Source organism: Mus musculus, chromosome 2 (genome assembly GCF_000001635.26).
Source record: "Mus musculus strain C57BL/6J chromosome 2, GRCm38.p6 C57BL/6J".
Classification (NCBI taxonomy): Eukaryota; Metazoa; Chordata; class Mammalia; order Rodentia; family Muridae; genus Mus; species Mus musculus.
Genome location: NC_000068.7, coordinates 114,143,404 through 114,162,709, shown reverse-complemented (window position 1 = coordinate 114,162,709; position 19,306 = coordinate 114,143,404). Strand labels below are relative to the sequence as shown.

Below are 19,306 nucleotides of genomic sequence, written 5' to 3'. Positions count from 1 at the left end.
GTTTTCATGAATGCTTGACAGTATCTTGTAGCCCAATACAATAATTTATGTTCTATTTTCTTTAATAAATAGTAACTTATGTTTAGAAGGTCAGAAATACTTAAATTTCATATGTTCACATTTCTGTAAGTCTATAAAGAGTTTTAGTATCCAGAGGGGAATTATCAGTTACCTAGAAAATTATGTTGAATTACCTTTTAAGCTGAGTTGTAAAGCCTCTTTTTGATGGTTGCAATATGTTATAATTCTTTTTTTTTTCCTGATAAGAACTAGTACAAATATCTGAGTTATATTTGTTTGTGAAAATTCCTATGATATCATTTTGGTTTAAAGCTAATGTTTGTTAAATGATTTTATTTTTACTCCTGTGTGCCTTCAGGTCAGAGAATATTCAGAGGTAGAGACTTTTTATGTTAGTGGATTAGTGGCTTCTCTTGTTGTTGTGACAAAGTACTTGCCATGCCATTTAAGGACAGAAAGGTCTGGTTGGGGTCACAGTTGAGGGTACAGTTGTCCATATGATGGTAGAACAAGTGTGAAGTTAGAGCAGCTGGAGTTGTGGCAGCAGGAACCAAGATGACTGGTCACATCACCTCCTGTCAGGTCATGGAGAGCCATGGGGACTGCTCAGCTGCCCCTGTACTGTCTCCCTTTTCCTTCACTCCAGGATGTCTGCATTCAGGGTTAGATGTCCTTCCTCACTTAAATATCTCTATAAATGTTCTCACGGACACACCCAGGGATATGTCTCCTAGGTGATTAAACTCACCCATAAAGATCTGACACTAACCCTCCTTTGATAGCTTCTTGCTTGGAAGTGTGGCTGTGTCATTCTCTGAGCCACGGTTTCTACATCTACGTGTCCGGTGGCAGCACTGGGGCAGAGCACAGGGAAATCCAGGGAAGACTTGTCAGTCATAAGTAAGGATTTTAGAAAATAGAAATACTTCTCTTTCAGGTGAGTGATGCAGTACAGGGTCTGGTGATAAATAATGAAATATTCTATTTTTAAAAATCCTTTACAGCCAATACCTTGAAAATTATCTTTGGATGAATTATTCTCCGGAAGTTTCCAGCAAGGCCTATTTAATGTCCATCTGCTGTATGGTGAATGAGAAGTTCAGAGAAAATGTCCCAGCCTGGGAGGTAAAAACAACTAAACTACTTCACAGTTCTCATGATGGTCCTTCTTAAGGCGATACAGAGTAGCGGGATCTTTTCCTGGTAGCAGTGTCCTCTTACTGCCAACACTTACCCAAGGGTGAAGAGAGTATTGTGAGACAAAGTATGGCTGTGTAAAAGGTAGTGTTAGTTTTCTTTTGATTGTATTACTTCCAACTGATTTTCTAGGACATAAATAATATGAATGTAGAGTTATTTTTCTCTGTTGTGATTGAGAAAAGGACTAATATGGATTATAATGACTTACATTTAGAATTGGCAGAGTAAAGGTTACATTGATAACTATAAGAGGTAATATGTGAGCCTTGACGGGTGCTTATACTGTACTTGCAGATCCTTCTCTTTTTTCCCCTTTCAATTTGGGACTGCTTTTGCCATTTGAAAATTTCTAATGAACTGAAGGTTTCTTTAGAGTCAGCAGAGCCTTCCTCACAGTGTGGTGCCCTCCAGAGATGGCCAGTTCACTAAGAGTTTCCTTAAGTAATGAAAAAGCATCGTAATTGCCGTCTTTTTGATGAAGTGGTTTACAAAGTGATAAAGTGTTGAAGATAGAGTTTAGAGCTGTCGAGATTAAAGCATGGGCATTTCACTCAGATACTAAGTGACTGTCATCTCAGGGCACATTTGAGCTCAGGTTAAACTATGGACCATAAACCTTACTGAGACATCCTAGGGCTCTCAGGAAGTTGCTTCAAGACATTATAGAGAGTAAGATGGATTTATTTTTAAGCCAAGTAATACTTTCATCAACTCATTTATTATAGAGACCACTTTAGTAATTAGGATTTGAAACAGAGGAGTGACAATGCAAGAATCCCCCATTTTGTACAGGGATACATTCTAAGACCTCAGTAGATAGCCATATATGTTTGTGTTACTCCATAGTAATATATACAGTATATATGTTCATAAATTATGTGTTCATATATATCCTTTCCTATAAGCATTAGAATTAAGTTCTATGTAAGTTGGGCAGCGTGACAGAAAGCAGTGATTAATAATAAAATAGAATTATACTATGCTGGACATGAATTGTCAGGAGTACTTTTCTTGTATTGTGGAGTGATTATTATGGAAAATAAAAGTTAAGTTAGCCTGCTGGCTGAGATGAAGAGTCTAGATGGCAAACAGGTTATATAGACTGGATACTAGGGTGTGATTGATATGCTGAGATCCTAGGGTGCCATTGATACCCCAGGCCAAATCAAACACGGTTTCAGCACACTCCTCAAAACCCTGTGCAGCTGAAAACACAGGGATTGTTTCTTTCTAGAATTTTTCCTTTAATAATTTTAGACTAGTTGGTGCAGGTAACTGAAATTACAGAAAGCAAAATTATGGATAAAGTGCAGCTATCATAGATTCAGAGGACAATATAAGATTTTAAAATAAACAACTGACTGGATTTGATAATTGAAGTCGTGTTAGGGAAATGTATTATTTTCAATAGCTTACCAAATGTAGGCAACTAAAAATAATAGGTGACGGTGCCATTTACCGTAAAGGTAAGAATAGAGGAGTGGAGGAACTCATGAAAGGCTTTTTGTTTAGGCTTGAAGTTTAAATTGCCTTGTGATGAGTAGTAAAACGGACAAACGCAAGGATCAGGAGCTAAGGGTCTGGACTCTCCAGAGTCCATCTTCAGAGTCATTAGCATAGGAAGAACAGTGAGCCAGAGCCTTAGAACAAACTGCCTTCAAGAAACAAGTAACTATGATAACAGCTGCTGGGCTAGGATGTGGTTCAGTGAACACTTTCTTAGCAGGAAAAGAAAGAAATGAGATGGTGCGGGTCCTGTAGGCTTGGCTGCCATTAGTGTCACGGGGATGTTGTTGGTAGAGGCTGATTTAGAGAGTTAAGTGGAAACACATACACTAATCCACACATCTCATTCACTTGTCTGCAGGGCCTTGAATATATATATAAATTAATTTACATTGTAAGAGTCACGAGCAGAATTGAGCAGGAGAAGCTGTCTTGAGATTAATTACAGCATGAAAACTATAGTTTTTGCTGGAAATATAGTTGTTTTGTTTAAATCAAAGGAATTAAGATACTCCAATATCTTAATAAGAAAACAAAGCTTTATCTAAATAAAGTATAACTGAACAAACACAAGAACAAGTAAGAGAATTGAAGGCTCTATTCTGTCAGCTTGAGGTCTCTCATAGTTCTGTCAGGAGCTCACTGACTTACTGTCAGTGATGAGAGGTCTGCAGGGTTTCTTTTATCACATACACACATCACATGAAATGACTTGTGTTAATCTATCCCTAAAACCCCCACCAGGGATTCTAATAAAGAAAAATGCAAGCAAGACTCAAAGTGAATTTTTTTGTTCCTTGTTTGTTTCTGTTTTTTGAAACAGGATGTACCACTGACTGTCCAGGAACTCATGCTGTAGACCAGGCTGGCCTCAAACTCAGAGATCTGCTTGCCTCTGCCTCCCGTGGTGCTGGGATTAAAGGCCTGCGCCACCGCCTCCTGGCTCAAGGTGATTTTTTTTTTCCTTTGCAGACCTTTAAGAAGAAACCAGACCACTTCCCATTCTTTTTTAAGTGCATCTTGAAAGCGGCCTTAGCTGAGACTGACGGCGAGTTCTCCCTCCACGAGCAGACACTGCTCCTGCTTTTCCTGGATCACTGCTTCAATAGCTTGGTAATTTTACTCTGCGCTCACAGTTTCAGAGTGAGATTAGAGGAGCACCTGACGGCTGCCACTTCTTGCGTAGTAGTGGTAGAGAGCAAAGCGGATGCTGGGACTTCAGTTCAGCATCTCTGACAGAGATAGATAAGCCTTGTTGCCTTTAGAAGTTTGGACTTGATTCCTCCTCTGTTACTGAACTTAAAAAATGAAAATGAGAGGAAGAAGGGAGAGCATGAATGTGAGGAGGAGCCAAGGGCCTGGTTAATAAATACTTTGAACAATGAAGTCTGCACAGTGTTCATGCTAACATACAGTCTTCCTTTGTGTGGTGTGTCGTGTGCAGGCTAGCTAGTCGGTGGGAGCGAGCTATGCTGTAATCACGTTGATTGACTGGGTGGTCTTTGAGATGTCTTGTTTTGTTGTGATACATTTTCATCCTTCATGAAATCATCCTGTAAAAAAGGAAATGAAATATTTTTAGTAACTAATATCTTACCCCAGCTTCCTCCCTATGCATGTCTGAAAGTGTATACATACTTGTTCAAAGACAGATGCTTCTGAGCTAATCATGCCTTAGACCTATGCAGGAAATAGAGTCCATTCTTCACCTGAAGACAAGATACTGTTAGATGAGTGATGACTAGGTTTCTATCTGCTCCCTCATGGCGTGGCCCTTGTAAAGACATATAAGAAAGCCTACGATGGTTTGTGCTCTCTCTGATTACTACAGGGAGTATTCATTTGGACGTTACGAATACAATTTGTGAATAAGTGATTTTTTAAAGCTGAAAATAATGAAAACTGCCATTTTAAAGTGAAAATTTTTAAAAGACTGATTTCTGTGTGTGTGTTTATGTATATGTGTGTGTGTATTGTGTGTGTGTGTGTGTGTGTGTGTGTACCAGAGGACGCCAGAGAGGATGTCAGATTCCTAGAGTTGGAGTTACACACTGTTGTGGTCCTCACAAGGTTCATGCTAGGAACCAAACCCTGGCCCTCTCTAAAAGAGCAAGTGCTCTTAACCGTTGTTACCACGGAACCATCTCTAGTCCCTTGTTGAACTTCTAAATAGGAAAATATTTAGATACTCCAAAATCTTAATAAGAAAACAAAGTTTTATCTAAATAAAGTATAACTGAACAAACACAAGAACAAGTAAGAGAAGTATTGATGACATCTTTTTCTCCCAGGACTCTAAAAGGAAATAAACTATGTATGTAGGAACTTGGAAATGTATATCAACTATAAACGTGTTTTCTTTGTCTTTAAACAGGAAGTAGACTTGATAAGGAGTCAGGTGCAGCAGCTTATCTCGCTCCCGATGTGGATGGGCTTGCAGCCTGTGAGTACCCATTGCAGAATGTCTCCATGTAGCTGATAGATACAGTTTCTGACTGATGGTTCTAACATGAACTCAAAAGTGTGTCAGCTGACATCTACTTCCTCTGTAGGAATCTACTTTGTAATAACTTCCTATAAACGGAGCTTTGACATTTGTAAGGGTTGTTGCTTGCATCCTAATGTACTTAATTTTAGTACTGTAAGGTGAAATGAGGGGCTAATATTGAACTTGAAGAGAAAAGTGAAAACTTAGCAAACAAAGTACAATTGTTATCCTTTTGTATGTATTTGGATGAGGTTAAATGCAACCTTGGATTTTATTTTCCTGGCTGTGTATGCAGCTGTAGATGGTCGGGATCATACTCAATATTAACCACTTCTGTTTTTCTATTCTCTTTATTAAATGCTATGTGCATAATAGATTAATATATTTCCTGTGTCAACTAAACATGACCACTTTTCAGTGTAATGCTTTGTTTGGCATTCTGCTTCCTACTCTTGTTTCTTCACACACCCAATGTGCAGACATTGGTACAGGTTGGCTGAGTGAGACACATATAAACAATACTAATGAGAAAGTGACAGGTAGAGAGGAGAAAGTGTGCTGGTGTGAGCACCTTTTGTTTCTTTTGTGTGTTTGATGAGATGGGATCTTGTGTAGCCTAGACTGGCCTGGAACTTGCATTTCTTTATCAGTACTGAACATATGGGCATGCCCCTTGCTCAGACAACTACTCCTTATTTTGGCAGAAGTTTCTCCCTCCCACCTTCCGCTTCCCACCCCAGTTCTAGGGATTGAACCTAGAAATTTGTCATGCTTAGCAGAGCATGTATCACTAAACTCCAGGCCCAGCCTTGACAATTATTTTAATGTTTATTGTTGGAGATTCAGATTTTTTTATTTCAGTAATAATGCTTGTAAACATTTATGCTATTTTTCAGATTTTTAAGTTTAAAATGTTAATTTTAGAAATAAATTATTAGCTTATAATAATGATTATTAAAGGTAGTTTCTTCCATTTTATTTTTATTAAAATATAGAATAGTGTTTTTAGAATTCCATAGTTTTCATACTTTGTCTTATTGTGTTCAGATTGTCATAGGCCACATATCTGAAGAGACTAGCTAATGTTCAATCTTAGTATCACATCTGTTAGTGTTACTGATTGCTGTGTATCATATTTCTCTTTTAGGCACGATTGGAATTAGAATTGAAAAAGACACCAAAGCTAAGAAAATTCTGGAACCTGATTAAAAAGAATGATGAAAAGATGGACCCAGAAGCAAGAGAGCAGTATGTGGGCCAAGCTTTCTTCCACCTTAGGCTTTGGGTCGTGACACTGTGGTTTATTGCTTCCTTTTATGTAGTGCTGAATCCAAATAAGTTACCAGCAGACGCTTTCCCTTAGATTAATACGAGTATTTTACAGAGATCTGCAGTGTGTGCTTGGAGGCCAGAGATCAGTGTCGGCTGTCTTTCTCTAGTGCTCTCTCCCTTGTTTTTTGAGTAGGTCTTTGACTGTGTAGCCTCCGCCCCCTGGTTCCTCCTGTGCCTCCTGTGTCTGGTATGACAGAGAGATGCACAGCCCCATGCCAGGCTTTTGACATGGCTGCTAGGGAACAAGCTCAGGTCTTCCAGCTCGTTGTACAAGCACTCCACTGCCCACTGATGCACCTCTCCGGCCCCCAAGTAGATTTTGGTCACTCACCGTGCTTTATATTTCTAGCAGGGTTTATTTTACATGATTATTTGCAGCTATCTATTGCTCGATGTTTTCTTAATTGATGGTTAAATCAGGGAGCAGGAATTGACTTTAAAACTGATGTTTAAGTCTCTAGCCATTATAATCCTCTTCCTGTATTTGCTACCTACCTTAACTACATTAGGGATTTGTTTTTTAGGATAGCCTCACTCTGTAGACCAGGCTGGCCTTGAACTCACAGAGTCCCTCATGCTTGTGCTTTCCAAGTACAGAGATTAAAGGCACCTGCCACTGTGCCTAGTTAAACATGAGATTTTTTAAAATGTTACGTGTGTGGGGATATTTTGCCTATATGGGTAGAAGTATACCACATGCGTGTATTGTCGTGAAGGCCTGAGGAGTGCATCCCATCTCCTGGAGCTGGAGTTACGGATGCTTGTGAGCCACCACGTAGGTTCTTGGAACTGAACTCCAGCCCTCTGGAAGAGCAGCAAGTGCTCTTAACTGCTAAGCCATCTCTCCAGTCCTTAAACATTAGACTTTTAAGGCTAGTAACAGTATAGATAAAATTTTGAAATGTCCTATGCTGCCCTGACCCCAGAATTTAGGTAGAAACTTATAATAACTGGAGGAGGTCCTTAGCAGGGAAATGGGGCCAGTGATGAGGCTGCTCCTTTCTTCCTGTGACTGTATGAGGAGGACACTGTATCAAAGACAGAGCATTTGAGCAGCTCAGTGCTTACATTTGCCTTTTATAGCTACTTCAGAGATAATTGGGTTACTGTTTGATCCTTAGGGCCTACCAAGAAAGAAGGTTTCTCTCCCGGCTCATCCAGAAGTTCATCTCCGTGTTGAAGTCCATCCCGCTTTCTGGTAACCGGCCGCCTTTCCTCTGCTCGCTGTGTATTGTTACGTAGTTGCCATCCTGGACTTCACTTTCGTCTACTCTGAACACCGCTCCTAGAATGATTTAAAACTCTAATAACAGACGTGTGTCCTTTTCATTTCCTGTATATTGCCGGCCTGAGAGTTGGTTCTGCCTGGGAGGGTTATTAAAGCACCAAACAGTTATTGAAATGTTTATTTCGTTAGTAAATGTTTGTATTTGCTTACCAGGTCTGAGTTCTCTGCAGGAGGCTGGGGACAATAGTACATTAGGTGTTTATGATCTCATTTGCTACTTTATAATACAGCACTGAATAGTGTTTTCACGTGGTAGGAGTTGGGTGGGAGGATCAGAAGTGTTTTTAAGATAGTTAGCTACCACATAAGATGGGGGAAGCTCATCTTTCTTTATATACCATGTGTCTTTATATATCATGTTTTTAAGTTAGCGTACAAAGTAATGGGTCTCATGGACTGTTTGTTTATACTTTATTCTCATTCTTCTCCCTCCCTCCCACCATCACTGCCCTCTCATTCCATCCCTCATTCCTCCTGTTCCTAGCTTCTGATCCACCTTCCTCCCGACAAGTACCTTCCCTTCAGATTTCATGTCCCCTGTATTCAGTTGGCTACCCCGCCAAAGATCTTTTCTCTTCTCAAGGTCACCTTTTTAGTCTCATGACCTAAGCACACATAAGACTCATGGTCACATGTGTGCACACACACTTGTCTGTCTGTCTGTATGTATGTACATAAGTTTAAATTTGGGTTCTGCATATGATAGGGAGCATGGTAGTTGTCTTCCTTGTCTTTCTGCATCTGGCTTATTTCCCATAAGAACTTCTAGTTTTTTTTTCCATTTTCTTGCAGATGTTGTGACTGCATTTTTCCTTATGCCCAAATACATTTCTTTTATGCATATTATTACATTTTCTTCATCTATTCCTCTGTTGATGATATCATTGATTGTGTTTCTTAGCTTTTGTGAACAGTGCAGCTGTAACATGCATTTGTAAGTGTCTCAGCAGTAGGACTTATAAGTCCTTTGGATGTGTGTCCAGGGCTGGCTGAGTTAGGGTACTTCTCTTTGTAGTCTTGAGAAACCTCCAACTGACTTCCATAGTGGCTGTAGCCCTGTACGTGTTCTATAAGTAGTGTAAACATACACTTGTCTGTCTGTCTGTTTGGTACCATGACAGCATGGCATTAGGGACTAACGTGACTGGGGTGGCAAGGGAATGAAGAAAAGACAGACATATGGAGGCACAGTAAAGCTGGAGTCAGGTGGAGAAGCCACAGTACCCAGAAGCTCTGTGTATTTTTGTATACAGTTGAACAAGGAGACAGGTTATGGTGTATAATTGAATCGAGGAGGCAGGTTTAATTAATCTCAGTAGGAGCAGTCTCAGGAGGGGTGCAGTCTTTAGATTGTCGTCATCCAGGAGGTAAAGACCTGAGGAAAGCTTAACCATGCTTCTGAGCTTCACCAGGAGGACTTCGCAACTTCCGTGAAGCTGAGCTGTGGGAGTCTTTGATGTGGCTGTGCCTTTGGCAACAGTACACACCCACTGGCGTCTTATTTTGTGTATTTATATAGTTAGTTATTCATTAATCTTGTGTATTTAAGTATTTATTTGTTTATTTTAGATTAGATCTTTCTGTATAGAACATAGTAGCCTAGAACTCGCTATCTAGCCCAGGCTAGCCCTGAACTTGTGCTTCTCCCAGAGTGCTGAGAGTGTATGAGCTGGCCTACCTGGTTTCATTTGGCCTAGGATAAGGTTAGAAAACCAAGTTCTAATTCTCCATCCTTGGCTGCTTGCTTTCTCTTTCCCTCAGTTTATCTCTTAGAAAACGAATTTCTAGAAGAGACATTTCCTGTCTCTTCTAGATATTAATTTGTATTGTTTCAGCATCTGGGTAGCAGGTATGCCAGCTGGAAAAGTCTGTGAGGAAAACTATAGATAACATTTTCATACAGTAGATAGAAACTTTCAGATTTCTGTAACATTTGACCTCCATTTTCCTGCAAATTACAGATAAATAAAAGCATTCTAAAGCATTTGTGGGGTGGCTTTTATAGATACGGTACTGGGTTAGTCACTGCTTAGAGTCTTAGCTAAGCAATGGATAAAAAACATTGTGTGTCAATTGAAACAATGTTGACACCATGATTTTAGGGGGTAAGTGGTAGGCCATTTCCTGACATTAAAAAAAAAAAAAAGCCAAAAACTTACACCCTGTAAGTATTTTATTTCACAAGACTGTAGTTATTTTAAAGTAAATTAAAATAAATAGTACATTGTGTTCATGAATACCATAAATCAGTGTTAGATTCTTTAAAAATTTATATTTTTCAATATATCATTGAAAGTCAATGTTCATACACTCTTCTAAATCAATATAATCCAATCCCCTCCCCCCTTTTAAGTTTTTTTTTTTTTTTCAAGACAGGGTTTCTCTGTGTAACCCTGGTCATCTGGCTGTCCTGGAACTCACTCTGTAGACCAGGCTGGCCTCGAACTCAGAAATCCGCCTGCCTCTGCCTCTGCCTCCCAATTGCTGGGATTAAAGGCGTGTGCCACCACTGCCCAGTATAATCATAATCTCCTTTTAAGATTAAAAAAAAAAATCTGTGCAGGGACAGTAGAAGAATTCTTTCTTTGGTGTATATATTTACTACTTCAAAGTTAGCTATAAACATCGTGTGTGTGTGTGTGTGTGTGTGTGTGTGTGTGTGTCTATCATGAATAAGCACAATCATATGTAGGCATGCACATGTGTTTATTCATGAGAATATTTAGGAGTTTGGTATATCATGATAATGAAGAAAGCAAACAAACTCTGGATAGAAAACTGCCTTTCGTTAAAAAGAAAACTACCTTTGATTTTTAAAAACACTGTATTTTTTAAGACTGAAGAGATGGCTCAGTATTTAGGGCACTTGCATTTCTTGGCAAAGGACCCAGATTGTGTTCCTAATACATACATGGCAGCTTATTTTCTATAACTGGGCCTAGAGGATCTGGTGTCTTCTGTCCTCTGCAGGCCATAGTGCACACACATACATACATGTACACTCATACACACAAAATAAATCTAACCCTATAAAATAATTCATCATTTTTTTGCACATCAGATTAATAAAACACACTTCTGACCCAGTCTAAGTATTTCAGTTTCTCATATTAGTAGAGCTAAATAATGATGACCTGCCTTTGAGAAAATATGAGATCTTATTCTGAATGATAGTTCCGCTAGAAAGAACAAGACAGATAATTTTGTTTAGATTATTAAATAGCTGTCAATCTTAAGAACTGGCACATAAAATGGTTTGGTAAAATTCTGACATGTTTCTCTCACGTCTAGAGCCTGTCACCATGGACAAGGTTCATTACTGTGAAAGATTCATCGAACTGATGATTGATCTAGAGGTAAGAAATATGTGGTGGCTTGCTGTATATTCAACAGTAAGATGAAGATTGTTGACTACATCTGAAATACTTACCTGAGATGTCCCTTGGTCTGCTTCTACTTCAAGCTTTTATAGACAAGGAGGTCTGGGTTTGATTCCTTGAGGGTTTGTACTAACTATCCTATTGGCATGGGTCATTATTGCCTTTTAGAATTATGGTTTTTAAAGAAAATTTCATATAGTTAGGTGCAAGATTCTTATGGAAGTTCAGATCTAAAATTGTTGTAGTTCGGAGTAATCCATTTCCTTCTCCCTGATAGAGGAAATTGAAAGAATCTGTCCCTTGGCTTGAAGTGAGTGTTAAAACTATTAGACTAGCAATCATATATGCTCTCACCGTGTCATACCTGAGTGACTTTGTCTATTGGATGACGTCATTGATTAGATAAGTAATTATCCAGCCATCAGTCTCAGTTTCTCCTCACTGTCTGTCTTATTGCCATCAGGGAAGTGGGGACAGGAAATGGAAAAGAGCTTTGCTTTTACAGTTAAACATGGAACATGTACTGCATGTACTGGCGTTCCATGCAGATTTTATGGAAAAACTACAAAATGAAGACAGGCAGTGAGTGATAGCACACACCTTTAGTTCCACCACTCAGAAGACAGAGGCAGGCTGATCTCTGAGTGCCAGCCTGGTCTACAGAGGGAATTCCGGGGCTTCTAGGTCTACACAGAGAAAATCTGCCTTGAAAAACCAAACTAAGCAAGCAAACAAACAAACAAAAAAAGCCAACTCCTACACGAGATGGTCTGTGAGGCTCTTCTGTGTCATCCTTTGTAAAAGGGAAAACATTGCCACTGGGTGTTTCTTGTTTTCATTTGTTTTACAGCGTGGATGAGACCCTTTGTTCTCTATACCGTGTGTCTGTGGGCAGGCGGGAGGGCATTTTGTGATGTCGATTTATCTTTGGCTTCGGGGAGTACGTGGAAAATGAGCGCTTTGTGCTTCCCCTTGCCAGGCTCTACTCCCCACGAGGCGCTGGTTTAACACCATCCTGGATGACTCCCACCTTCTGGTTCACTGCTACCTCTCCAGTCTTGTTCACAGAGAAGAGGACGGCCATCTGTTTTCCCAGGTGAGCCTAGGGGATCAGACACATTTAATGTTGAAATCTCTTAAGTTGGTTGTTGCTTAGCCTTATAGCTGGGAGGACCAAGGCTTAAGCCAAAGTCAAGTCTTAAATACTGACCTGGATACTATAAATTTCTGGTTATTTTAAAGTAAAACCAGAATGTATAAACCGAATACATACTTGAACGCACCTGCACAACTATAGTAATTGCCTAACATGTATGTTAACTGCATGTTCCTTTATTATCAAGCTAAATTATGACTTTGGAAGTGTAGTCCCATGTGTTCACATATTTCACTTGTGTGCATAACCACTGTGGGATATAACCGGTATAAGCATTGACTGCGAGTGAACTGTACCCCAGTGCCATGGCTCGCTCCTGTCTGTGACAGCAGTGGCAGGCAGTTGAGAGTATGGAACTTAGAGTAGGAAGGCAAATGTACTTTATTGATTTGGAAAGGAAAGAATGTGTTTATTTCAGACTTCCTGTATTGTCAAGTGAAAGAAAATGTAGTGAGAATAAATTGGAGATGCAGGTCTCATGTGTATGACATACTCTTATCTTATCTTACTAAGGACTTTTTTTGTTTTCATTCAAAAAAAAAATTCTGCCAAGAGACTGGCCACATATATTAACTCCTAGTAATTGACTATAATGTATCACAGGTTAGGACTAAAAATAATAAATATTTAAGTGATTGCAGCCAGAATACTCCATGTGCAGAAATCAAGGCCTCTTCATACATGCTCTAAGCTTAAGAGAGAATCCTAAGAGGGAGAAATAGTACACTCCTGTACTACGCTTTTCTGTTGCTCTGATGTTACGCTCTGATGAGAGCAGCTTGGGGTGGAAAGCATCTGTTTGGCTTAAACTTTCAAGTCACAGTCCATCCTTGGAGGCAAAGCCAGCGCTTAAGTAGGAAATCAAAGTGGAGCCACGGCGGGAAAGGCTTGGTAGATTGCTTTTTGGTTCATGCTTAGCTTTTTGAAAGAGCGTAGACCCATCTTCCTAGGGATGTCAATCACCAGCCAGAACAGTCTGTCACAGGACAGTCTAATGTGGAAAATTCCTCCATTGTATTGGGATTGTAGTTGATACTCTCTATAGCAGTGGACTATGTATATCGCATATAGGCTTAATAATTTATTTAAAAAATACATTTTATTTTCATGAAACTTAAATATGTTTGGATATGCTCTCAAGTATTTGCTGAATAATGCTGAATTCTAAAATTTTCAACCCCTGAACTGAAATACACATAGATCTTTTATTATTTTTAATAAATAGCGCTGTATACTTTCTTGGCCCCATGTTCACATGGTTTATTAATTTAAATGAATCCTTCCAGCTTTTAGACATGCTGAAGTTCTATACTGGCTTTGAGATTAACGACCAGACTGGAAATGCTCTGACAGAGAACGAGATGACCACGATTCACTATGACAGAATTACATCTCTGCAGGTAAGTGAATGCAGTGTACCCAGTATGCAGTTCCTTATGCTCCTTGTTGATCCAGCCTGGAACTTCAGCTTTGTAATATGCAAATAAAAATGGTATTTGTCTTAGGGTTTTACTGCTGTGAAGAGACACCATGACCAGGGCAACTCTTATAAGGACAGCATTTAATTGGGGCTGGCTTACAGGTTCAGAGGCTCATTACATTAGCATCAAGGCAGGAGTGTGGCAACATCCGGGCAGGCATGGTGCAGGCAGAGGCTGCTAGCAGAATATTGGCCTCCAGGCAGCTAGGACAAGGGTATTAAAGTCCATACCTACAAGGCTACATCTACTCAACAAGGCCACACCTCCCAACAGTGCCACTCCCTGGGCCAAGCATATTCAAACCATCACAGTATTCATATTGTTTCATCCTCACTTGTTTAAATGTTTTTTATTTTGATGAATTTATGAAAAAAGTGACTTTCATGGTCCATCTGAAACCTGTGAATCTATCTGCTGGAATTTTATTTCATGGTATTTATTTATATTAGAGGGCATGAGGTCCTTGTATTCACAGAGTGGCTGTCTTTTCATTTACTCTCAGTTGGTTAGACGACATTGATTCCAGAGGATTCCAGAGATCCAAACAAGAGTAGAGCAGGAACGTGCCATATTTTCAGCTTCCTCCTCTATACACTCTCCAGTGCTGTGCCCCTTGGGGGTTTCCTTTAGTATTCTTCGGCTAGTTTTTAGTAATAAAATGATATTTGGGGCTCAGGGGGGTTGTTTTTTGTATTTTTCCACTCATGCCAAGAAAGCTACATACATGCCATTTTCATATCAACATTGTGGGGGCCGCAGAAACCTGGTCTGTAGCTCTGACAGTGTTTCCTTATCATAGACAAAGCCCTGGGTTCAATCACCAGCAGTGGCAGGGAGGGGGCACTAACCAGATTCTGTTGTCGCTTTCCTGCTGTAAGACCCCCGAAGCTGGGCCTCTGCTCAAGTCCCGGGATGAGCTGGCCAGCACCCCAATGACTCGAGAGAAAACCACACCTGATGCAAACTGCAAGAGGTTTATTATCAGCTAGCTGAGGACAAACTCCTTCGCTGGGCCGGGCAGGGAGTTCGACCCCAAGTGGTGACAGTAGGGGACTTTTAACAGCTAGCTGAGGAGTTGAGAGGAGTTGAGAAGAGTTGGGAGGAGTTGGGAGGAGAGTTCTTCTCTTCCAGGTATCCTTGGTGAAATTTACAAGGCAGGAGTGGAGAGTGAGTTCTTTCTGAATTTTTATCTCCATGTCCTCGGCACAGGAAGCCAGGCAAGTGCCTGGCTGGGTCTTTTACAATTATTGCATCTCTGGTTGTAAAGTATAGAAACAAAAAGGCTTTTTGCTGGCTATAGAGAACAAAGAGCTCCTTTCTGGCTGTATTTTTAGAGATCGGGGAAACAAGCTTGGGGAACATCCAGGGGTTTTACCTTCCAGGGAGAAACACTCTAAGTCGGGGTCCCACACTGCCAGAACAATTTCTTCCTTCCCTATTGCATGATACGCCTCTAGTTTAATGAGGCGGGGAGCACGTGGGAGATAAACGTAAGAAGGAGTGGGAAATATTTATCCGTTTATTTACTTACTATTGAAGTGACAGATCAAAGGCATGTAACAGATGTCTATAAAGTATTCACCCAAACACTACAGTTCACACGCTTGTTTCAGCAGCTCATGGAACTGGTTCCAAAATAGTTCACATATTAAGAAAAAAAAGCCAGCCCCCAATGAATGTATGTGAAAGTGAAATAATACAGTGTGTTTTATCTGGCCACAATGGCATAAAGCCAGCCAGCAGCAGCAAGAGAAATGAAAGTACGCAAACTCGTGGAGACTAAACAGCACACGGGTAAGCGTATGCGCTGTGTGTGGCCTTGGAGCTCCAGGGGCACAGACATTAACTTGGCTTTGCTTTCCCAGAGGGCTGCCTTCGCACACTTCCCCGAGCTCTATGACTTTGCCCTCTCCAATGTGGCAGAAGTAGATGCCCGAGATTCCTTGGTCAAGTTTTTTGGGCCTCTCAGGTAAGACATGGAAAGAACAGCATTGTCTCCTAGGCTTCGCTGTGGGCTTTTCTTTCTTCTCTGGCGCTGCGGGCTGCGGGCTGGCCCTTTGCTAACCTCACCTGGTGCTCATCTCTAGCAGTTTGGGATTCTTGACTCACTTAAACATAATTACCCATCTTTTTCTCAGGAAGTGATGAAAGGATGTTTAATAACTTAAACATTGTTCTTTGAGTAAAACACTAACCTGGCCAAATCTCACTAGCCATAAACAGCATATAACAGAAACCAGTAAAGCTCATGTTTGATGTTAGAGATATGACCTACAAAAATATTGTGCTCTTAAGATAGATCAATAATAATATCTGTTACATATCTACTAGTCTATTTTTGGGGAACAGTAGTAGTTAGTAGCTTATTTGCTTTTTGTTTTACTCTGTACTTCCACAAGCCGTGGCTCTTCAGAGTCTGCGCAGGCTGCGTTGGTGCCCACTGTGCTGCCTTTGGGTGGCTTTCCTATTGAGTTGTCAGTGCATTACACAGTCAATGTCAAAAGCTGTTTCTTTGGCCTGGAAAAAAACAAAAAAGTCGAAAATAGATTAGCAGTTCTGGTGTTCAGAATAGAAAAGAGGGATTTTAGAGAAAGACAAAACATTTGTGTTGTGAAAGAAAAATGTTACTAATAAAAGGAAAAAAGAAGCATAATTTATTCTTTCACATAGCAAATTATATGCAAAATGCATATTTCACATTATGTTATATTCTTTTTAAAAATGTTTCTTTGAGAGTCTGGTGTTGGTAACTTTTTCAGTAGAAACATTTTCTGTTTCGTTAATGTTGTTCTTAAATGAACCTGGCTTTGGATAGTCTGCATGTGGGAGTGAGGAGGGGCTACAGGAGCTGCTGGGCCTCGGCTGGGTCTGCAGTGGTAGCTTCAGTGGTAGAAGGTCCGTGCTATCTGTCAGTGGATTCAGGTACCATGAAAATACTTTAAATATTTTAGCAGAATTCAAAAATTCTAATTCCTGTTTCTCATTTTTGTTGTTGTTGGGGTTTTGTCCATTTGTTTGTTTTGCTGCCTGTGCGGTAGGGATATCTTCACTTTTTAAGATAATCAATAGGAAAACAGGGTTCAAGAGGAAAGGTGAATGACCTGAATAAATCTTCTCCATTCTGCAGTTCAAACACACTCCACCAGGTGGCATCATACCTCTGCCTCTTGCCAACGCTCCCTAAAAATGAAGACACAACTTTTGATAAAGAGTTTCTTCTAGAATTGCTGGTAAACATTAATATTTAACTGTCTTATAACTTCTCCTGTGGCTTTTCCCACATTTCTGAGTCACTCAGTGATATAAACAGTACTGACTGCTAGAGTTCGGGCTCAGTACTTTGCCTCTTGTGTTTGGAACTAATTAAATTAGGGGTTTGGGGGGCCAGGCCTCAGGCTTGGTTTTTCACGTCTGTGGTTTCTTTTCTCACACCTCTCAAACCTTTAAGCTCCGTTACGGCAGGAAGTCGCTGTGGCACTGAGCAGCTTCTGTGTCACCCTGCACTCATGCTCTGGAGATTCAAAGAGACCACAGCTAGACACAGTGCATGTTAATAACCGTGGCCATGTGTTATTTTAAAGGCAGTTATTCAAAAATTCTGTATTCAGTATCAGGTCATAGCCTTGATACTATAAATTCAGTAACTTAGAAATACAGTAAATGATTTCTAAGTGGCTTAAGAATTCTAAGCAATTCTTCAGTCGTCTTTATTTTCTAAACTAGCTTTTTGTTGTGGTTGTGGTTGGGTGTGGTGACTTTTTACTGTTGTTGCTGTGGCTGTTGTCTGGGTTTTGGGGTGGGGCTTGGCTTACCCTGTACATAGCGCACCACTGCACAGTCGTTCAAATCAGGGAATGAATGGGCTTCTCATGCAGTGGGCTTCTCCTGTTGCCAGGAGGGAGCACGGAGACTCTTCACCTGCACCTTGTGGAGCTCTCAGAAGACTTCTTGGACCTATTAAATTACGTGACTGTTAACTAGGTACATTTTATTAATGTGGAGGTAGACATAGCACAGTGGTAGAGACTGCTTACTTACACAATATAGTGACTACTATACCAGCACCGCAGGACGAAAGAATTCAAGGAATTCCATAACTTCTTAAAAACTCTTTAGTATTGTCTTCATTTCACCTTGTTTGGACATGTAGTCCACTGCGTTGTGTCGGGACACCTCCTTTTCATACAACATTTTCTGAAACAGATGACTATTTATGTCAAATATTTAGCCATGTCACTAACTTATGGCTCCTTAAGTGTTGACAGTTTTCACCTTTACAGATAACGCACGCGCACGAGTGTGTGTGTGTGTGCGCGCGCGCGCGTGTGTGTGCGTGTACACCCATATGTGAACATTTAACCAGAACCAGGAACTGGTTATTTCACCATGTGTGCTTATGGCTGCTGGGTTAACCTCCAAAACCAACACTCTGATGAGCCTGCACTGCCTTCGCACCAGCCTTGGTTTTGCTCAGTCTTCCTGCTTTTCCAGCAAAACAAAACAAAACAAAACAAAAGGATTTAAAGTGTTAGTTTTTCTGTTATAAGATTAAGTAGCTTTTCATCTATTTCAGACATTTTCATTGCTGAGCAAAACAAATAAGAACTAACTAACTAAATAGGCATATGTGTCTGTTGATTTTTCTTCATATTGAACCGTATTAGGCATGCCGTTCCGGGCTTTACTTTCCAAGCTTGTTCTTGTACCCGACAGAGAGCATAATTCCTCCCTGTAGGAAGATGATGGTAATATGCTAAATGTGGAGAGCAGAGACAAAGCATTTGTAACAGGTGTTTAAGGCCCAGTGACAGGTGTCTGAGTGTCATTTGGGGAGCGCTTCAGATTAGTTCCAGAATGGAAACTACTTTTTTCTTTGCATGTTTGCTCTGAGCATGTGCCTTAGATGTCTGTCTTTGCCTGTCCTCCTACAAGTCACTTGTCACTGTCTGTAACTGCAAACGCTTCCTAAAAATTCCCTGAGCTCTTTTCTGACAAGAAAATCTCTTTCAAGTCAGGCTGTTGGTACCAATACGAAGTTTTTATGAACAAAAGAAATAGAAACCTTTCCCAGGGATGATTCCCATAGAAAAGCCGTGCGCCATTCTGGCCTTGTTAATTAGAAATCACAGTTTCTGTGTGAGATGCACTGCTGGGAGATCAAGCGTGCATAGATATCATTAATGAGAGGGAGTGCAGCTCAGCCAGGCTCTCATTTACAGTAGAGAAGCCTCAGACCGGGGATTAAGGAGCATTCTCAGATCATGGGAGAGTCTTAGAAGGAACATGAAAACAAAGTCCAGGGTTCATAATTTCTATTTGGGGAATTTGTTAGGTTTTTACATAGATGCTACAGTTCTTAAACTCTTGGCATATGCCAGGGAGTTTGATGCAGTTTTATAGTACTCCTTCTCGTCACCATGGAACCCTGGTTAGAGACCGATACTTCCGCTGTTT

The 19,306-nt window shown here is 40.4% G+C and overlaps 1 protein-coding gene and 1 non-coding gene across 3 annotated transcripts in view; both read left to right on the top strand.

Annotated features, from left to right (window-relative positions):
- Aqr (aquarius) overlaps positions 1 to 19,306 on the top strand; it is a 74,179-nt gene that overhangs the window by 12,630 nt on the left and 42,243 nt on the right. For both annotated transcript variants that reach the window (NM_009702.3, NM_001290788.1), the window contains exons 5-14: positions 1,026 to 1,146; positions 3,700 to 3,840; positions 5,102 to 5,170; positions 6,363 to 6,463; positions 7,669 to 7,745; positions 11,127 to 11,191; positions 12,195 to 12,311; positions 13,658 to 13,771; positions 15,718 to 15,821; positions 16,980 to 17,082. In NM_009702.3, coding sequence (NP_033832.2) covers positions 1,026 to 1,146; positions 3,700 to 3,840; positions 5,102 to 5,170; positions 6,363 to 6,463; positions 7,669 to 7,745; positions 11,127 to 11,191; positions 12,195 to 12,311; positions 13,658 to 13,771; positions 15,718 to 15,821; positions 16,980 to 17,082 — 1,012 coding nt within the window. The remainder of the gene's footprint in view (positions 1 to 1,025; positions 1,147 to 3,699; positions 3,841 to 5,101; positions 5,171 to 6,362; positions 6,464 to 7,668; positions 7,746 to 11,126; positions 11,192 to 12,194; positions 12,312 to 13,657; positions 13,772 to 15,717; positions 15,822 to 16,979; positions 17,083 to 19,306) is intronic.
- Positions 12,140 to 12,194, top strand: Mir7002 (microRNA 7002). The gene has a single exon (NR_105968.1). It is a non-coding gene; the product is annotated as a microRNA 7002 (primary transcript).